Source organism: Apodemus sylvaticus, chromosome 15 (assembly GCF_947179515.1).
Source record: "Apodemus sylvaticus chromosome 15, mApoSyl1.1, whole genome shotgun sequence".
Lineage (NCBI taxonomy): Eukaryota > Metazoa > Chordata > Mammalia > Rodentia > Muridae > Apodemus > Apodemus sylvaticus.
The window spans coordinates 41,896,087-41,915,601 of record NC_067486.1 but is presented as its reverse complement, the minus strand read 5'-3'; the positions used below and the strand labels follow the sequence as shown (position 1 = coordinate 41,915,601).

The following is a 19,515-nucleotide window of genomic DNA, read 5'->3' as shown; positions in this document are numbered from 1 at the left end:
GGCAGTTGTGACCACTCAGCACCCCCCCACCCCCCACCCCCCCACCCTCCCACCCCCGTGCTTTAGAGCTTACTGAGCAACACTTGCCCCACAGCACTGATTCAACAGTCTTATTTTAAAGGTCAAAGGCGTGCATTCACAGCTCTCTTTGATTAGGCTTAGTAATGTCAGATCAAGTGGTTCTCCAGCACAGTGGTTTCTGCCATTGTCGGGGGAAACCAGAGGAGATGACCCCCACTTCGCTCCTCTGATGCTTCAGTGTTCCCCACAGATGCTGTGCTTCTGAGAACTCCAGGTAAGCAAGCTGAATTTAAGGGAAAGTATCTCACAGTAATGGGTACTTTGTAGCTGGAATAGACCTAACACACATTCCTAGAAAGTAACGGGGAGCTTTTTGAAGGCTTGGTGACTGACTTGATTACTTTAGAGCAGTGCTGAACACTGTTAACTGTATCTCGCCTAGTGTGAGAAATGTTTCATTGTATTTTTCTTTTATATAAGTTCCTGAAGACATTGTTTCAGATTGGAAGACTGTCTTGTCAAGTTTCTTTAACCGGCATAGCTTGCTCCTTCTGCTCTATGAACTCCCTGAATCTGACTCAGAGTTCACACCACATAAAGTGACTGGATATTTAAATAAATTAATAATATACATAAGGATAGACTGTGGCTAAATATGCTCTGTTCGATCTTTTGCTGGTTAAAATAATAAAACAAAAAATAGATTATAATTATATTTTTTATGATGCTGAGGGTCAAACCCCTGTATTAATCTTTTTAATTAATTAATTAAATTATTTTAAAAATTAAGATATAATTACATCCCATCTTCCTTTTTCTTTCGTCCAGTTCCTTCCATAAACACCCCATTCCTCACAAATACATGGCTTCTTTTTTTAAAATTATGGTTGCATATATATATATATATATATGCATAAATATATAAGTAAAACCTGTTGAGTCAATTTAGTGTTGCTTGCATGTATATAATCTCAGGGCTGAACATTTGAAATTGGATAAACTGATCTGAAAGTCCTTTTCTTGGATCTTTCTCTAAGTTTGAACCTTGAAAAAGATGGCACTTGATTCACAGCAAAAGCAAATTTAAAAATAAAAGTGTCTACATTGTTTCCTCATCAACTTCTATAGTTTAGGAGTCTGGAGAGCTGCTATTTTGAAACTGGGCAGGCAATATGATGTTACCTTTGCCTTTTTTGGGCACCGCTTCTTTGCCCATTCTTGGCACAGGTTGGATTTCCTTCATATACTGGGGCAGGTGTGGGTACTCTTTGCCATACTGCATGTGGGGCATCTCCTTGCCCATGGAAAGACCATCTTTCCCCAAGGGCATGTGAGGTACTTGCTGGCCCAAGGGCTGGTACTGTGGAATCTGTGGTGGTATCTGAGGAGGCATTTGAGGTGGCAGAGGCTTGATTCCATAGTAGGCACCGGCCTGAGTGAGTCTGACGGAGCTCAGGGAAATGATGAGCAGTATTCCCAGCAGCTGCAGAGGCCTGGGTGGCACAGCCATCACCTGTGGAGAAAGGAACACATCAACACAGTGAGCACCTCCAGGCCAGGGGCCTGCGCTCTGTTTAGAGACAGAAGGGTGAGGGACCGAGGAACGACCCACAGTCTCTGTTGTTACAAGAGAAAAGACCATAAAGTGAAGATGCTATCTTTTAATAAGAATTAGAACAAATGGCAGAGGAGTTAAATCTGTCAAGTGAAACATAATCTAAAGATTGCTAGTCTCTCCAAATACCAACTCTACAAATTTCCCATAATGTCAGGAAAAACTGATTTATAGCCTGGGATAAAACAATCCAGAATGAAGACTCTCAGGTAGGTGTGATGATATGAATGAGTTCTGCCAACTGAATATCATTGGACCAGATGCTCCTTCCTAGACGCATGCAGTAAGCATGCGTCTGCCTTTCTGCCGCCTTGCACGCTGCAATGTTGATATGTCGCCTGGAAATGGATCCGGACCCTTGGACCATTTCGTAAAAGCTGTGCATTGAGGATTGTAGAGCCGTGGTTGATCATGTGGTAGCTACATCAAATCATTAAATTTGGAAGCGAGAATTTGAGTTTTATCTTTTTAACTCACTGTTCAATGGGGTGGTCTTCCGACTGGGTAGCACTTTAAAATGGAAACATTTAAAATGTGTAGGTGATGACAGGAGCTGAGATTGCTCTCCTAATTAATGCTTTTATGCATGCTTACATTTGTCATAAATACGTATAAACATGAATGCACAATAAGCGTAAAAGCAAAACCAAAAGCCGGACTGTAATGGTGCACACCTTTAATCCCAGCACTCGGGAGGCAGAGGCAGGCGGATTTCTGAGTTCGAGGCCAGCCTGGTCTACAGAGTGAGTTCCAAGACAGCAAACAAAACCAACCAACCAAACAAACAAAATGCAACACCAAACACTACAGAGAAAGAGCATGTCATTTGATAGTGCCAGGAGGTCATCGTAAAAGCTGCTATCATAATTACGTACTGTTTCCTTCTATTTGAATACTATGAAGTAACTGGTTCAGAATTTGGCTAACTGCACTGAGAGTCCATTAAAGTTTATCTTTGAAGTTTTATGAAGCGAAGGGAGTTTACAAAGTAAATTAATTGCATAAATAAGATACAGGGAGATGACTGACTAGTCACAAGAACAAACTGTTTCTAAGCTATTTAATGGTTCTCTCTGCAAGTCAAACAGTTAACCGAATAAATATAAATGGGTTTTATCTGTTTATAAAAGCCAGCCTGAGGAGACCTCTGCTTGGTAACACCCTAGGCTGGAGACCAGTTCAGAAAAAAAATGCAATGTGAGAAAATGGACACCAGGGGGCAGGCATGACACACTTGGAAGTCTGTTCAGTGCTCCCCACCTCCACTGACCATGGCTGACCCTACTGTCTCTGAGAAGCTGGTGTAAACTCACACCTTATTAATGGACTAATTGAAAATTAGAAAGTGTCCCAATGCTGGAGAATGAGAAGTAGCAAAAGCCTCTAAATCTTTAATGCAACGATTTCCTGGAACACCTCAAAAAGACTTGTGTACAGTGATTTAAGTTCCCTGTCCATGAGAGTTTTTCCATTATAATTCGGCCTAACTTAATTGTGGATTATAGTGTCCTGCTTTTTTAGAAAAATCTGTGTTGAATTTGTGACATCCTATTGAAGGGTAATGTCAAAAGTCTGAACAGAATACAAAAGGATTGGTTAATTAAAAAGAAAAAGAATTTGAAATGAATCCCTACCAGAAAATTCATTGCATTCCCATTTTTCCAAATATACAAATTAATCGTTCTTTTCCTCTAGGGAATAAGTGATGTAACATTAGTCATTAAAATGATTTATAAAGCATTCTCTGTGATATAATCATCCTAGTTACAAGGAAGAACTGTTTATTTCAAGATTCTGAATAATGCATGTACTGGTAAGAGGGCGCAGACAGAACATTGTTATTTTCTGTCCCTCTAAGTGATTAAGTGGTTATTAGAAGCCATTGGGAAAGAGCCCCCAAATTAATACTGATTTATTTTTATTCATATTAACTTATTTCTGGTGTAAAAGAGCATCTACGGTAAAAATTGAACTGAAATTTATTAAATTCCTATCAGAAGCCGTGCTAGGCCCACTTGAGAATGCAAGGTTTACTATGGCAGGGTCAGTGAGTTCTGGCCTCAGGGAGCTACACTGTTGAGGTGGACATGATACATGTGTGCACCTTTAAGATTAGCCAAAGACAGAGGAAACGCATTTTCCCCCAACTCTCATTCTTTAAAATCTCTCTCTCTCTCTCTCTCTCTCTCTCTCTCTCTCTCTTTTAACAGATTTGTTTTTTTTTTTAATTGGGTTTGGTTTTTTTTTTTTTGAGACAGGGTTTCTCTGTGTAGCCCTGGCTGTCCTGGAACTCACTCTGTAGACCAGGATGGCCTCGAACTCAGAAATCCGCCTGCCTCTGCCTCCCAGCATGCTGGGATTACAGCGTGCGCCACCACTGTCCGGCTAAAATCTCTTATTTTTGAAGCAGCAATGTTGTTCATTGCTTCTCCACGATTTTTTCCCCCTAGAGACAGTTTATAAATATGTAGTGCAACACAAACGTCTTTTAAACATACACGCAGCATACTATGCACACTCTTGGTCCCCTAGCCCCCGCCAAGACTGGTTCCTGGGCCCTATTTTTTGGTCTAGATATGAATAAACAAATCCCATCCTGCTCTTCATCTGTTAAAAGTAGGTCTTAGTGTTTTATTTTACATCCCTCCTGATTTTAGTATTCAGTATCTTTAAGGTATTCACCAGTGATCTGAAAGCGTTAACTCGTACCAGAAATGTGTGGTAAGACCTACTGACCTAGAAGCCAGGGACTTCATTCGGATGTAATTCTGCCTTCCGAGGTGAGCAGATTCCATGATCGAACCTTAAACGTGTGGTACTGCCTTTAGTAATAGACTTACATGCTTGGCTTTTGCCCTTTTAGCAACACACCTGATGCGCTGTTTATACTTAAGTAGTCTTTAAGTCAGAACACACTTGTGAAATGCTAGAAAATGAGACGAACAAGATGCCTAAAAGCCAGGTGGATCCCCCAGGCGCAGCAGGACCCAGCTTCCCACCCCCCACTACTGCCTTTCACTGGCTTGGCCTTCCTGTCTCTCAAACCACCTCATCCAGCCGGCCTTCTGCCGTTTCTTTGGCTCCTTGTTTTAAGTAAACTTTGCTCAGTTTTAACTTGAAAATTTATGGAGGAATTTACCGCTTGACTTATCCTTACTAATTTCCTTCTGGTCCCTGAGGAGAGTTTTGGTGGTCAACGTGGTATCGTGGTTCTCTCACATCATTCGAGGAATATCAGAAGCCCTACAGTAGAGAACCGCCTACAGGGAAGAAGCAGTCTTAGGGGCCCTGCTGAGACGCCATGGTAGTGCGTTCCTGCGCCACTCTTGGCTTTTCTGAAGAGCACGATATGTTGTGAGTTTTCTCTGCTATTTTCCTTGCTTTCTAGTTTTTCCTTTGTGAGTGTGTGTGTGTGTGTGTGGGCGCGCGCGCGCGCACTCATTATAGGACAATAAGAATAATGGGTGTAGAGGTGTAGACAAGGCATCTTCACCAGCTGGGTAGGCAAAGTGACGGCTCTCGTGCCATATGCCATACACTCTAGAACTCCAAACACTTACGTGTGAGTTTTACGTCTGCAATTCTCCATGCCTAGGCCCTGGGCAGATCCCTCATCCCCACTGGGTCTCAGTTTTCTCACCCATGACCCAGAAAGGACAATCTCTGCCCGCTCCTCAGAGCCGTGACAGACAAAAATATGAATTCTTTGTAAGCTGAACGGTACCATTTAAATGTAAGTTATGACTGATGGAGCACAACCAAGGAGACAAATCAAAACCAACTGAGACTTTCAAAAGAAGATTCCGGCCAAAGTAAACGTGAGGTTAGCTGCAGCTATAATAAACGTAATGTGAATAAGGCAAGGCCAGGATGGCCATTAAAACACACTTATTAAATATGACCAAAAAAATTAAAAAGAGAGAGAGAGAGAGAGACCCATTGAACTAAGGCTGTCATTTATCTGGGTGTCAGAATTGTCAATCTCCATCTCTTTGAATACCTTCCTGAATGTTACTTGTAGTTGGACAAGGTTGGAATGAGATTTCGCTTCCTCCTGCAATCTGTGATAGACATACTAGACTAACATGATACATATTATTCTAGATGCTGTGAGCATACCCATTGTCCATTTATCTTCATGGAATTTTGGATTGCTGTACAAAAATGATAGTTCAATATTCATCCTTCAGTCTTTGCTCTGTATCTAAGTCAGTCTTGTGCGTGCATGCGTGTCTATGGTGTAGTGGGGGCCAAGTCCCTCTTATCTGCCAGGCCCCTCTTTGTCTTGACCTGGGGTTTGTAGTTTCTCAAGAGCCTTGAAGAAAGGGAAAATGAGGTAGAACATTCTCCCAGTATTTCCCAGAATTGTTTTTCTATACGCCTTAAAGAAAATTATCTCTTGGTTGTACTTACCAGAGCAATTAATTCATTAGATACAGCTATTTATTGGGCTACAGGTTTAATTTCTTTTGATTAGGGGTCGAAAGATATAATGGTTAATTTAAAAAGATGGAGTCTTACCTTATTGAACTTGCCGTCTAGTATTGACGGGAAATGGACAAGTAAAGATAACTGTGAATATTGGATACAAGAGCCGTAGACAAAGTTAAGTGGACGTGTCTAATCTACTCAGGTTCTAGCAAATACACAGTAGACAATCAGCATTTGTTCACCAAAGTGGTCATGATGCAGCATCTCAGACTGGGTGTGGTAAACAAGGGAACTCAAAGGTCTGGGGACTGCAGAGTCCAGGAATAAGAAGCCAGATGATAGGTGTCTGGGGAGGACTGCATGCTGGTTCACTCGGTGAATCTCTACCCTCCTGTGGGGGAAAGGAGGATCTGTTTTGGCTTTCCTAAGGGCTCCAATCCACAGGCCTCTTTGCTCTTGTGACCCAATCATATCCCATGCATCTCCCCAAATCACAGGAACCTGGGCACAAACTCATGGTGCATAGAGTGGAGGAAAACACCCAAGGATGACTTGCAGTGGGAGAAACTAGGAAGGGTGAGAGTTGAAAACGTCCATGGAAGGAGATGATGAGTAAAGATTTGATTATTGAGATTTTTTTTTAAAAAAGATTCATTTATTTTGATATTAACATGTGACTGTTTTGCCTGCATGTATGTATATGGACTACATACATGTCTGGTGCCCATAGCGGCTAGGTTTTCAGAAGCCCTGGAACTAGAGTTAGAGATATGTATGATCTGCCACATGGATGCTGGGAGCCGAATCTGTAAGAACAAATGCTCTGAGTCATCTTTGCTTATTTTAAAATACTATCCCTTAAGATATCATATAGGAACAGAGGGGTAATTCTATTTATTACAGTATAGTTGTGGGCATTTTTCACTAATTGTTTCAAAAGTATGCCCCTCACCCTTGTCCATCACCTGCATGTCGATGTCTTTATTAGGTTTGCTTTCTCTTTAGGGGTATTATTGTTTTTTAACCTCTCAGAATTCAAGCCAACTGGACTATTGGGCTGGGGATAATGAAGACTTCAAGCTGGTAACTAAATAACAGACATTTCTCTCCCGCTATGAAGTAGATACAGACTTCCAAGGTCAGGGTGTGGCTCTGCTGAGCGCTTTTCCAGGCTGCATTGGTAGTCTTCATTCTATGTCTGCATGTGGCCTTTGTTTTGCAGTCACCCTACTGGCCCCACTTTAATTTAATTTCTTTTTTTTAAATCTTCTCTCTAAATATAGTCATATACGGAGGTAACATGGATTAGTATTTTAAAAAAGATTTTGAGATGGGTGAATCAACTCAGAACATTTACTTTCTCTAGACCAATTCAATTTCTAGCTTATGTTTTAAGCCTTCTCTGCCTTCTCAGTCACCATTATTTAACTTAAAGTTAAACATAATTGTAACCAACTTTCTATTGCTTCTTCCATTAGCCAATATGACTGAGCTTCTAGAAAAAAAGGAAATGTTTTGGGGGGAGGGGTGTGTTTTCTCAGAACTATTAACAAATCTTCATAATCAAAGCTCTTGAGATTGAGACACTTTCAAAATAGTTCACCAAATCTCAGCCCCTCCTTACAATCTTCCCTACAATGGTTGGGAAAGCACACAAAGCACTAATATTTTCCATTTGGATATTAACAATGATGGGAACATTCACATTCATAAGGCAATCCATTGTCTTGTTACATAACTTTGTTACTTTAAAAATTATGTGAGTAATTTGTAGGGAAGACGTAATGTTTTAAAATCATAGCCAGGTTGGGGGGGGGGGGGAGCAAGCCTTTAATCCCAGGACAGGAGGCAGAGGTAGGTGGATCTATGAGTTTGAGGCCAGCTTGGTCTACAGAGTGAGTTCCAGGACAGCTAGAGCTACATAGAGAAACCCTGTATTTGAAAAAAAACAGTAAATAAGTAAAGAAGTTAATTAATAAATAATTAAAATAGGGCACCAATCTATGAATATAGCAGAATATCATTAAGATTCATTTTATCAATTTTTTTTTTTTTAAAGAAGACCAGTACTATTTGGTTTTGGCCTAGGTTTCTGGACTATCTAGTCTCTAGTTCCTGGTTTTCTAAGCAGACCCTGGTTACCTGAGTCAGGAATGGGTTCCAGGTTGTCGGGTGGGCCTTAAGTCAAATTGTGAATAAGTTGTTTACTGCCACAAGTTTTGCGCCACCATTGTCCTAGCGTGATTGGCAGGCAGGATGGTATTTTAGATCAATGAGGTTTTGACCTTCTCTTGGGCTTTTGTCCTTCTGTTGGTTTGCCTTGCTTCTGCTGTGATGGGTTTTGTTTTGTCTTGTTATATTTTATTCTGTTATGTTTGGTGGTTATCTCTTAGCAGCTTGTTCCCTTCCAATGAGAGGCAGAAAGGGGGTGGATCTGAAAGGGAGGGAGGTGGGGAGAAACAGGGAGGAGAGGGAGGGGAAACTAATCAGGATGTATTGAATGAGAAAAGAATGTATTTTCAATAAAGGGGGTGGGGAACAAAAGGCCTTGTGACTACCCTCTTGTCCACTCCTTGGTTAAGCAGAGATCTGAACTTTGATATAACATAGATATTACAGATACAATTTAGTCCACAATTGATTATTACTCTTAGGATTATGGTCTCATTTTCTCTTACACTATTAACCAGTTTTGATATAATTTAGCATAATATCAATGTTCTTTTTATGTGATTTTCAAACATTAAGGTTTTATGCTTTATTTTAAATCAACTTTGTCATCATATTAAACACAATTCTGACTTTTGTTTAACCTGTCATGGGAACTGTATTTTAAAGACTTAGAGGATTATGCTTTGATGTAGACACAGCAAATCTGAACAATGTGATTGGAAAAGAGAAAAAACAAAGCAGGAGAGGGAGACCATGCTGTTTCAAAATCCGCATTAGGCTGGGAACTGAACTTCTGAGTGGGCTGACTCCTGGGCTTCAAAGGAAGATAGGGCCAACTGTAAACTATGAAGGGAAACATATTTGTCCTTCCAGGGACTCCAGCGTTGGATAAGTGTGTAGCATTCATTGCTGTTTGTGGGTACTCAGTGAGCAAGAGGTTCCCTGCAGTAGCAGGGAAGAAAAATTAATACATATCAGGAGTTTGTTACAGGGTATATATTGTATCCTGTATATATGTATACATGTAATACACACACACACACACACACACACACACACAGGACATATATTGTAAATCACACCTTTTCTCTTTTATAGATTGAAATCTAAAAATTGTATCCTTTTGTGGGGATGGATTATCACTGGGGAATCAATCATTCAGTGCTGTGCCCAGATTGGCTTTGAATGAAACTGATTATAAATGGGAAAATTGGAACTGGAGAATGGCTGGCAGCAGTGAACATCTCCAGTTATAATCATTTTGACTATTAGTTGTTTATAAGTTCATAGTTAATTCATTAGGTCCAGAGTAACATGTAGTCTAGGTTGGCTTCGAACTTGCTGAGGATGGCTTTGAATTTCTGATCCTACTGCTTTCACCTTCCCACTCCCAAGTGCTGGGATTATGGGCAAGCACAACCATGCCAGCATCCGTAGACCTGTTCAGCTATTAGATTCTTTCAATTGCTATCTTCCCATCCTTATATGATTGGTTGCTTCTCAGAAATTAAGAACTGTATATTTATCCTTGTTATACTTCAAGATGGAAAATTAAAACTCTGGTTGGTTACTTCCAGCACCGGATCCCCATCTTATTTTGTGAGGCACAGGTCTAGCTAATTGCATCCTTTCTCTTTTCAATTTTGTCCTCCACACAACCAACCCAGCTTGATGGTTGAGAAGTTGAGCATTATAAAATAGGATCTTGAATTGAGTTTGAAGCCGGGCGGTGGTGGCGCAAGCCTGTAATCCCAGCACTCTGGGAGGCAGAGGCAGGCAAATTTCTGAGTTCGAGGCCAGCCTGGTCTACAGAGTGAGTTCTAGGACAGCCAGGGCTATACAGAGAAAAAAACCAAATCCAACCCCCCCCAAAAGAATTGAGTTTGATACTCTTTGTCCTTAAGACTAGATATTCATGATATCATGAAGCCACTGGGGTTGGGAATAGGCTGAACCATATAATAGAACCCAAATAAAATGACCCCAAAAGATCTTGGCCAATTAGTCCAACAGATATATTACGTAGGGTCACTCAACAAACATTTCATGATTTTAATTCATCTTTCCATCTACATAATCAGAACTTATGAAAACTAAGCTTGAGTTGTGTGCTTCCCTTATAACCCCAGATCCTATTATAATTAAGAATCCACCCACAAGCAGCCATGACCTGTGGGACATACAGGACTTGAGAAGCCCATTATATTTTGCTACCAAAATGGGCCACACACATAACCCCCCTGAAACGAATGGCCAAGCAGTGCATTCCAGCAGGTCTCTGGAGGAGATGTCACAATACACTGAGTAACCAGTTACAGTACTTCATAGATTTCCTAATATCTAATTGGAATCTCGTCTGCTGGACTGTAGGCTCATTTCCTTTTTCCATTCTCAAAGGAGGTGGGAAACATCTGGAGAATATTTTCTCTTAAAATAATAGCTCACATATTTGAAGCCTGTAATTAACTCCCTTTGTTTCCCTAACTGGAATATTGTCAGCTGCTAAACAGCTTACAAAACACTTGAGAGAAACCTTGAAAGAGTGCATTCTAAAGTGGAATTTCTCCCTTCCCGTGAATGAAAGTATCATTGTCTTCCGAGCACAGAGCGCCTGAGCTGTAGGTCTGACTCAGTCACCCATTCTGCCTGAGCATCACTTCCTCTGCTTGCAGAATGAGGACGTTGGTTAGTGGAATACAGGTCTTTCCTAATTCTGACATTTCCTAGTAACCAATAATGTGAAAACTTATACCCTTCATTGGTACATGGACTTATGATGGAGTTGATCAAAGTTTTTGTTTTGGAACGTTAGATATATCCCATACTTCCAATAGCTTTTCAATTGCCTTACAGTTGGAGATAGAATTTATATATGAATATATATCTTCATAATTCTTTTCCTTGAGAGACAAGCAATATTGGATGAGACACCAATGGAAGACCCACAAATAAAAAACAAAGTTTGGCTCATAATGCCTGCCTTAAAGAGGATTCAAAGGTTAAATACAAATGTGAAGTTTGTTGAGAATTCTCTGAAATGTAGCTGTTGAGATTTCTCTGTAATGGAGGCCAGATATGGTTTTTAATCCCAGCATTCAGGAGGCAGAAGCAGAGAGATGTCTGCTGAGTATAAGGTTAGCTTGGCCTAATTACCAACTTCTAGGTCAGGACTATACAGTGAGACCCTTTCTCAAAATAAAATAAAATATAATAAAATAAAAAATAAAGTAAAAGTCTGTGAATTATGTTTTCCTACAATTATGTGACCTTAAAACTCTTGCAAAGTCATTCAGTAAATGTTGACTTTGAAGTAAGAGTGGCAAGAGGATGGACCGGAGCCGTGGCTCAGCCATTAAGAACACGTGTTGGTGCTCTTAAAGTAGATCCAGGTTTGAATCCCTGAATACAAGCATTGGCAAAGGCTTCCCATGAAAAAGTTATTGCCAGTATGTGTGCACAGAGAGGGCACTGGCCGTTGAAGTGGTCCTCTGTAGATAAATTGAACTAATTTAATAAAGTAAGGTGATAAAAATTAGGCCCCTCTTAAAGCATCTTAGGCCATAAATGCCACAAAATTAAAATCTTATCCTGCAGAAAGTCTTGCTTCCTGAATGGCCCTCACCTGAGTGTTAAGGACGGGGAAGCCCTAGGGTGGACCTGAGGCATGGGTGCAGGAGGACTCAATGTTGGACTTTAGCTCCTCTTTTCTCCTCTGTTGTAATACAACTGGCATTTCATCAGGGCACAGGACTCTTCCTGGAGAGGTTGAGGGTTTACAGGAAACTCAGGTGATATAATGGTGTTTCTAGAAAATTGGCCTGATTGTTGAAAACTGGGAAATCTGAGCTGTTAAGTACAGTGCTTCAGTTTCCAGTTGGCTTGGGCCTTTCCTGGAATCAGATGGTAAAGCCCTTCACAGGCATGTGTGTGCTGGTGACTTCTGAGGACAGACCACAAGAACGTTCTTTCCATATGCCCCGGTCTGTGTAGCTGTTGTATATACTCTGTTGGTGTATACCAAGAAGATAAAGCCAAGCCCTGCTCTGGCATTCTCTCTGAATGAATAAGTTGTTATGTCACGTTGGTATTTTAATAAGAAATTGTGAAACAAATTCCCCAAATCAAGGGTCAAATGTGAGTGCTTAATCCATTTTTCCTGTACACTAAAATATTTATTAATTGAATCTCTGCATGTGGTGTCAGTGTCTTGTGGATTTAGAGAAGAATTTAGGGGTTATACCCAGGGTTGGCATTCCCTTCTAGCTTTTGGGACAGTTGTTTTGAGGAGTTCATTTGTTGACATTTCATTTATTTGAGTCATACAACCATTAATAACTTGATAATAAAATGAAATCCCTAGAATTGTTATCATACATATGCAGAACATTAAATTGAATCAACCACTCTTAGAAAATAAAACTAATAATTTTCTTCCAAAATTGGTGACTCCCATTCCTTATATGCCTCCACACACAGAATTAATTCTGATTAGAACACTAGTCTTTCTAAAGTTACTACAGTTAGTCCTGAAAATTTCTGAATTGTAAAAGAATTATAGAAAAAAAATTGAGCTTCTTGGTCAGTGAAAATATGTTTTTTTTTTCTTCCATTGCATGGTTCCAGAGGGTCAAAGAAATCATTCCACATGACTGTTCCCAACAAAGACTTTAAAATTTAAATAATTTAGTCCTCAATCTGGGACTAAGCCTAAAACACCAAATTGTGATAAATTGTCAGCCACAGAAAGGGCAGACTCTAAAATCCTCCACTTTGTAACCACAGCTCCATTGAGATAATTAGCCTGCCTGGTAACATCCTGCCCTTTCAACACAGGCAAAGCACACAGTGTAACCAAACCACAGCTATCTTGGTATTGCAAGTTCCATTTATTTAAAGGGTGGGATTTATTTTGAGGGAGAGAGAGATGGATGTGCTGTCTGGGAGGGAAATCATACGGTTTTCAGTTAATCCGGTGAACATTCTTCAGAGAAAATGGAAGTGGAGAGAGGCTAGAGAGCTATGTAAAGGATGCCAGATTTGAAGGCTACATGAGTTATGCAGGCTGGAAGTGCGCAAGGACGTTTTTTATGAGCAGACATCATCACGAGGCATAAGTAAGTAAGTGTACAAAACCATATAGAGCGACGCTGTAGAGATGCTTCCCGAGTGTGATTTCCTAGCACAGGACTGCCACAGGACGATGGCACGGATAAAAGACTCCGTGGGTTGCCTTGTCTGTGACCTTACATGCATTCGAAGCCCTTGTTTTACTGAACTATAAAATGAAGGGGATCACTTAGATTAGACGTAAGCCCAGTGACTGAAGGGGGGTTGCGGAGGTGCTGGTCTGTGGTGAAAGTGGTGCAAGCGGCCCATTCTGAACTGCCCATCACCTTCCTGTCACGGGAATGCTCTTCTTTTTATTTGGGCAGCTCTTCCAGTTTGTAGAGGGAAGCCAGAAGTCAGCCCATGCTTTAAAATTTCTGAATTTATAAAATGTGGCTCCCAGGATCTCTCGGACACTGAGCCTCCAACCAGGCAGTGTAGACCTGCTGGTATGAAGCCCCCCAACACTTATACAGCAGAGGGCTGCCTGGTCTGGACTCAGAGAAAATGCACTTAACTCTTGAGAGACTTGGGGCCCCAGGGAGTGGGGACATCTGGTAGGGTGTGGGGTGGGGGTGGAAGTGGGGGTGGGAGTGGAGGCAGAGGTATCCTCTTGGAGACTGGGGTTGGGTGGGGAAGAGGTGTGGGTGGTGGAACAGTTGGAGGGTGGACCGGGAGGGGGATAAAGTCTGGACTGTAAAAAAAAAATTAAAGAATTAAAAATAAAAGTTGATCCACTTTAACATTATCTGGTAGAAGTGAATGGTCTCACCCCTCTGCCAAAAATGAAAATACTGAAAAGGGTTCAACCCTGTTTCCCCAGATCCTTCTTTTAACTTGCTGGATACCTCTGTACCAGGTTGTCTGATAGATCTCTCATTCTAAAATGCTGTTTCCAATATTTCCTGGACCATGATATTATTTTCCAAAATTTTAAACTCCTATCTTTGTATCTGCCCACTATCAGTGAATTAATCTAATTACCAATTTCAGACATTTTAACAAAGGTTAAGGTGCAATATTATGAGATTACACACACACACACACACACACACACATCACATACATATAAATGTGTGCGTTTTCACATATGTTCATATGTTACATGTGTTTATCTGTATATACACATGTTTATATATGTATATATGTGTTTATATGTATATATACATATAGATCTAGATAGATACATATATATGTAAATATATGAAAATTAAAGGATGAGGTTGTTGGTGGATTCAGGGAATTAACACAGGAATGTGCTTAGAATGGTCCTTAGATTAAGTAAAGGGCTGGGCACTAAACTATGTTAGCTTTTATTTAAATGAAGAGGAAAAGGGTTAAAAGAAAGGAGAGGGTTGGAAAAGAGGAAGGAAAGGAAGCAGGAGGAAGGGAGGAACTTGAGAAATGCACATCTTGCTGCATTTGAAGAATATGTATGATAATAATGTGTTTATTCGCTCTGCTCCCGATTATGAAACCAGGCTGACTTCTATGGGGACAGCACAGAAGTGACTACAGAATCCAGAGCTGTTACTTTTATTGTTGAAGGGAGTAAACTTCACAAATAATGGCTACAAGTTTCTAGCCTACAACAATCAGCTCACTCTTTCTCCTGGTTTACTTCAGTAGTATAAATGTTGCCGTAGTGAGATCTTTCCTGTTTTTCTTATTTTAAGTTCTGTTGAAAAATGTACTCCCCACCTTTGTTACTTACACACACACACACACACACACACACACACACACACACACACACACACACACACGAGTTTTGATTGTGACAAATTCAATCTAACATAGACGCCCACTCAACTGGGAGTGGCACAGCCACCAACCTTGTATCAATAGAGGTCATTTATCTGCATACTATTTTTAACCTCATGCCCCTAATTTTGTGAACTGATGTCTATGTGTACCGCCAGAGTATAAGAATGGAAAATCCTACATAATAGCCATTTTCCTTCAAAGTTAATAAAGAGTGCTGATTTTGATGTTATAAACTTTATAAAGAACAGAGAGGCATTGGCTGGCTTTAGAACAAATGAGATTGGTGGCAATTAATTGATTTCTGGGATGTTTGTAAGACTCTCTTTATGGTGAAGGCCATAGATTAGAGTACCATGGAGGCAGTTTTCAAAATCTCTGGTCTGATTTTATGTTAAGGCCTTCAGATCTCAAGCAGCTCTCTCCTTCCACAAAGGCAATTCCTGACATGCGTGATCCCTAACGTACTTGAGGGTCCAAATAGTCACTGCTCTTTTCCTGCCCATGCTGCTATCTGCAGTTATGCTAGGACCTGACAAGGGTCAGACAGTAGGTGGGGGCTTGAGAATGAGCATGGAATCCCATGTGTTGAGGAGGAGGAGGAGGAGGGGAGGGGAGGAGGGGGAAGGGAGCGGGGGAGGAAGAGGAGGGGGATGAGGAGCTGGGGAGGAGGAAGAAGAGGAGAAGAAAGGGGAGGGGGAGGGGGAGAGAGGGGAAGCAGAGGAGGAGGAGGAGGAAGAGGAGAAGGGGAGGGGGAGGGGGAGAGAGGGGAAGCAGAGGAGGAGGAGGAGGAGGAGGAAGAGGAGAAGGGGAGGGGGAGGGGGAGAGAGGGGAAGCGGAGGAGGAGGAGGAGGAGGAGGAGGAGGAGGAGGAGGAGGAGGAGGAGGAGGAGGAGGAAGAGGAGAAGGGGAAGGGGAGGGGGAGAGAGGGGAAGCGGAGGAGGAGGAGGAGGAGGAGGAGGAGGAGGAGGAGGAGGAGGAGGAGGGAGATGGATATTTGTTTCATACTCCTGTGCAGTGTCCAGCACTTTGCACTGCTCTGTGCTCTGTACTGTGGTTGTTTGTGGACCACATCTCTGCCGTGAATTTCTGTTTCTTCTTGTGGAAACCAGCCAAGGCTACATTACTGGCCACCTACCCACCTCTTAGGGCGACTCCTCAGACTTATTTTCTTTGCTTTCTCCTCCTGCTGGTTTATGGCTTTCCCTTATGTAGCAATAAAACTCTTGGAGAGCCCTCTTAGGGATGAATTAATGCCACTTAAGTATGTTTCCGTTAGCTGCCCTTTGATGGTTCTGTTTAAAAATAAAGGGAGAAGTTGGGGCAGCTTGGTTCTTATTGAAATTTTCCTTCTCTCCGTTTTAAAATTACCATTCCTCAGAAACACTTAGTTATACTCCAAGAGAGCTTTGTTAATACACACACACACACACACACACACACACACACACACACACACACACGCGCGCGCGCGCGCACACACACAGAGTCTGGGAGATGTTGTCAGAAGGCAAAAATCACCATCTTTTACTCATTTTTTTTTCTCCCTTGGAAAAGTATTTACATTACAAGGAGACCCAGCTTAGCCTGTGCAGCATTCCCCTTATAGCCCTTTGAATACCAGAAAGCATGTCCAAATTCCAGAAGGAAAGAAAGCTGTTCTCCACCCTAATAGCAAACAGATTAAGGATCTGTTGTCATGATCACATTTCAGCCCTGCATAGTCTGCCTACATATTCTACTTAATAATTCATCTGAATTTTACATTTAATCTATGCCATCTTTGGGACAGAATGCCTGTTAGGGTTTAGTACCTCCCTCCCCCTCCCTCTCTCGCTCTTCCTCCTTCTCCTCCTCTTCCTCCAGGTTCTTAGGGTTAGAAGGTGAGTGCATTACCACACACCATTCTAATTTCCTTTTGTCCCATTCAACAATTGTGAGAGGAACTGAAAATGTCTCAACACCAACTGGGACCCCACCTTTGCCTCAGTGGATATCCAGGCAAAGGCAAACATACTTGAAAAAGAAATGCAAACAAAGCCAGTGCCGCATCTGTTCCTTTTCTCTCTAGTTTCCTCTTCATTTGTGCCCAACCATCATGGCTGATTTCTTTGCCCTTTACCAGCTATCTGGCTCCCACTTTATAGTCTCATCAGATCACTTTGAATCTGTGCTAGAATAAAGACTAATGCTTTACCAAGAGCATGGTGAGATACACGAGGCAAACCACCTTCTCTCCTTGTTGGATCGAGGGCAGAGTTCTTGTAAGCAAGGAGACATGCCAATGCGGGAAGGTTCAGGTAGACTCTTAAAGCAGTCATCTTTGCCTCAAGACAAAATAATTCTCCATAGCTCTACAGAGTGTGTGGAATTCCAACTAAATTTCTAGAACCTAGGAAAGTTAGCACAGCCTCAGAATTGTGATCACTGAGTGATCTTTGATTGCGAAGAGACTAGGAATGTAAGAGTATTGGGAAATTTGGGTGGGCTGTGTAAAGGATAATGTGGAGTTTCAAGGCCACAAGCGCCTTGGAGAGAGACTAGAAGCATTAGATGGAGGGATGAAGCTGAGCCTTGCCACAAAGCCCCTGACAGATCCTGGGGAAGTGTGGTTGGTTGTGATGCTCTGGTTGATGTGTGGCTGTTACATTACCACTAATTGGTGAGTGTGAATACATTCAAAGGGATTTCCTGTAGTCTACCTTTATAGAAGTAGAGCCAGCCTCCAGCAGAGCTCTTTGGAGACTGATTGTCCCCTAGGTTTGGGCTCCAGATGAGAAATTTTGGCTTTTGGTAAGGCTTGGAGCTCTGCCTTCTTTCCCAGCCTCCTATGGCAGGGGCTGCTGCTTCCCAAACACGTGCGAATGTATGGAGTAAACTACTGACATCTCTGTCACATTACATAGCTAGAGTTTCAAAGCATAGGCGCCGTATTCCAGGTAGGAAAGAAGCCAACTCTCTCCCTTCCCCCCTGCTCCTAGCTACACTTGACAAGTGGCCAGGAGGAGGCCCCAAACCAAGCTTCTTCTAGGCTATTTTTATCTTAGTCTCTGATCACATCAGGGGGGAGAGCTAATGCTTCTCTAATCAGCAGTTTAAATACCTCACAGTCCAAGAGGCAAGCACCCTCTCCTGGAGTCCGACTTATGAGCCTGCTGGATCATTGTGCATATTCCCAGTCTGGAATGTGCCAAGGATAACCGGGAGATGCACACATTCACTACTGTTTCCCTCTCTATAAATTTCTCCTAATAAACACAGCTTGGCCCTTTGCCTTTGTTTGCATAACAACCTTCAGAGACTGTCCAGCATTCTATTTAAAGAGAATGGAGTACTCCACAGAGCGGGAGAGAGATGTGCTCATCTGGTAATTAATTAGTTAATCCATCCATTCAATACAGTTCAATATCCAGCAAATGCCAAGCAGGTGCTGGAGACACAACAATGAGCAGAGAGTGAGATCCCTGTCCTGGAATGACTCACAGCGCAGGGCTACTTGGCTGAGGCCCTGGCCACTCAGACTCCTCCCCTTGGTCAGTTCTACCTCTGTGAGTTAGTAACAGGGAAACATTGAACTCCTGGTCCTGTGTGTTGGGCTGGCTGACTCACTAAGATGCTAACTGCCAGCAGTTTTACAATCTCATGTTGGCCTCCCCTCCACCTCCCAGCATGTGATTGGGCTTCTTCTACCGTCGGTCCTTGAAGTGTATCCATAGAAAACAAACTTATTTCAAGATCCGTCTGACAAGGCTTGCAAGGAATGTAAACAGAGGACACTGCTGCATAGCAAACACAAGTAGCATTTGAATTATCTGAGCATATGGCCTTATACAGGAGTACAAGGAACAGTAAGTTATTTATGAGAACTGTAAGAAATTGGAGAGTTACTACACTTACATATTATTTGGCATACAATGATATTAAAGCAATCTTAATATATTATAATAAGTTCTACTATTACTTGTTCTAACTTCTGAAGTGTCAAAAGTTCATAACTGTAATAATGGCTATTCTAGGATGTCAATTAGAATTAGTAGGATGTCAACTTCACCTGGAATTAACTAAAACCCACGTGTCTGGTTATACTGGTACACGACTTTTTTTCTTAATGAAATTATTTGAAGTGGGAAGATCCACTATTAATCCTGATCTTTTCAGGTGAAAAGATTCACCTTTAATCTGGTAGCAATCAATATAAAAGACATGGACGAAGGTAGCTTGCTCTCTTTGCCTGCGGTCTCTCCCTCTTGCTGGCAAGTTCATTCCTTTGCCGGTAACTTCTTCAGGATACCAGTGGATACTGAAGACCAGACGAGACATCCAGCCGTGTGAACTGAACAACTACTGGATTTATGGACCTTCTTTTGGTAGACAACCATTGTTGGACTAGCTGGGTCACAGCCTGTA

The 19,515-nt window shown here is 41.7% G+C and overlaps 1 protein-coding gene across 1 annotated transcript in view; it reads right to left on the bottom strand.

Annotated features, from left to right (window-relative positions):
• Col8a1 (collagen type VIII alpha 1 chain) overlaps positions 1-19,515 on the bottom strand; it is a 138,508-nt gene that overhangs the window by 6,638 nt on the left and 112,355 nt on the right. The window contains exon 3 of the mRNA XM_052158855.1: positions 1,204-1,534. Within this exon, the coding sequence (XP_052014815.1) occupies positions 1,204-1,531 (328 nt within the window). The 5' untranslated portion in view covers positions 1,532-1,534. The remainder of the gene's footprint in view (positions 1-1,203; positions 1,535-19,515) is intronic.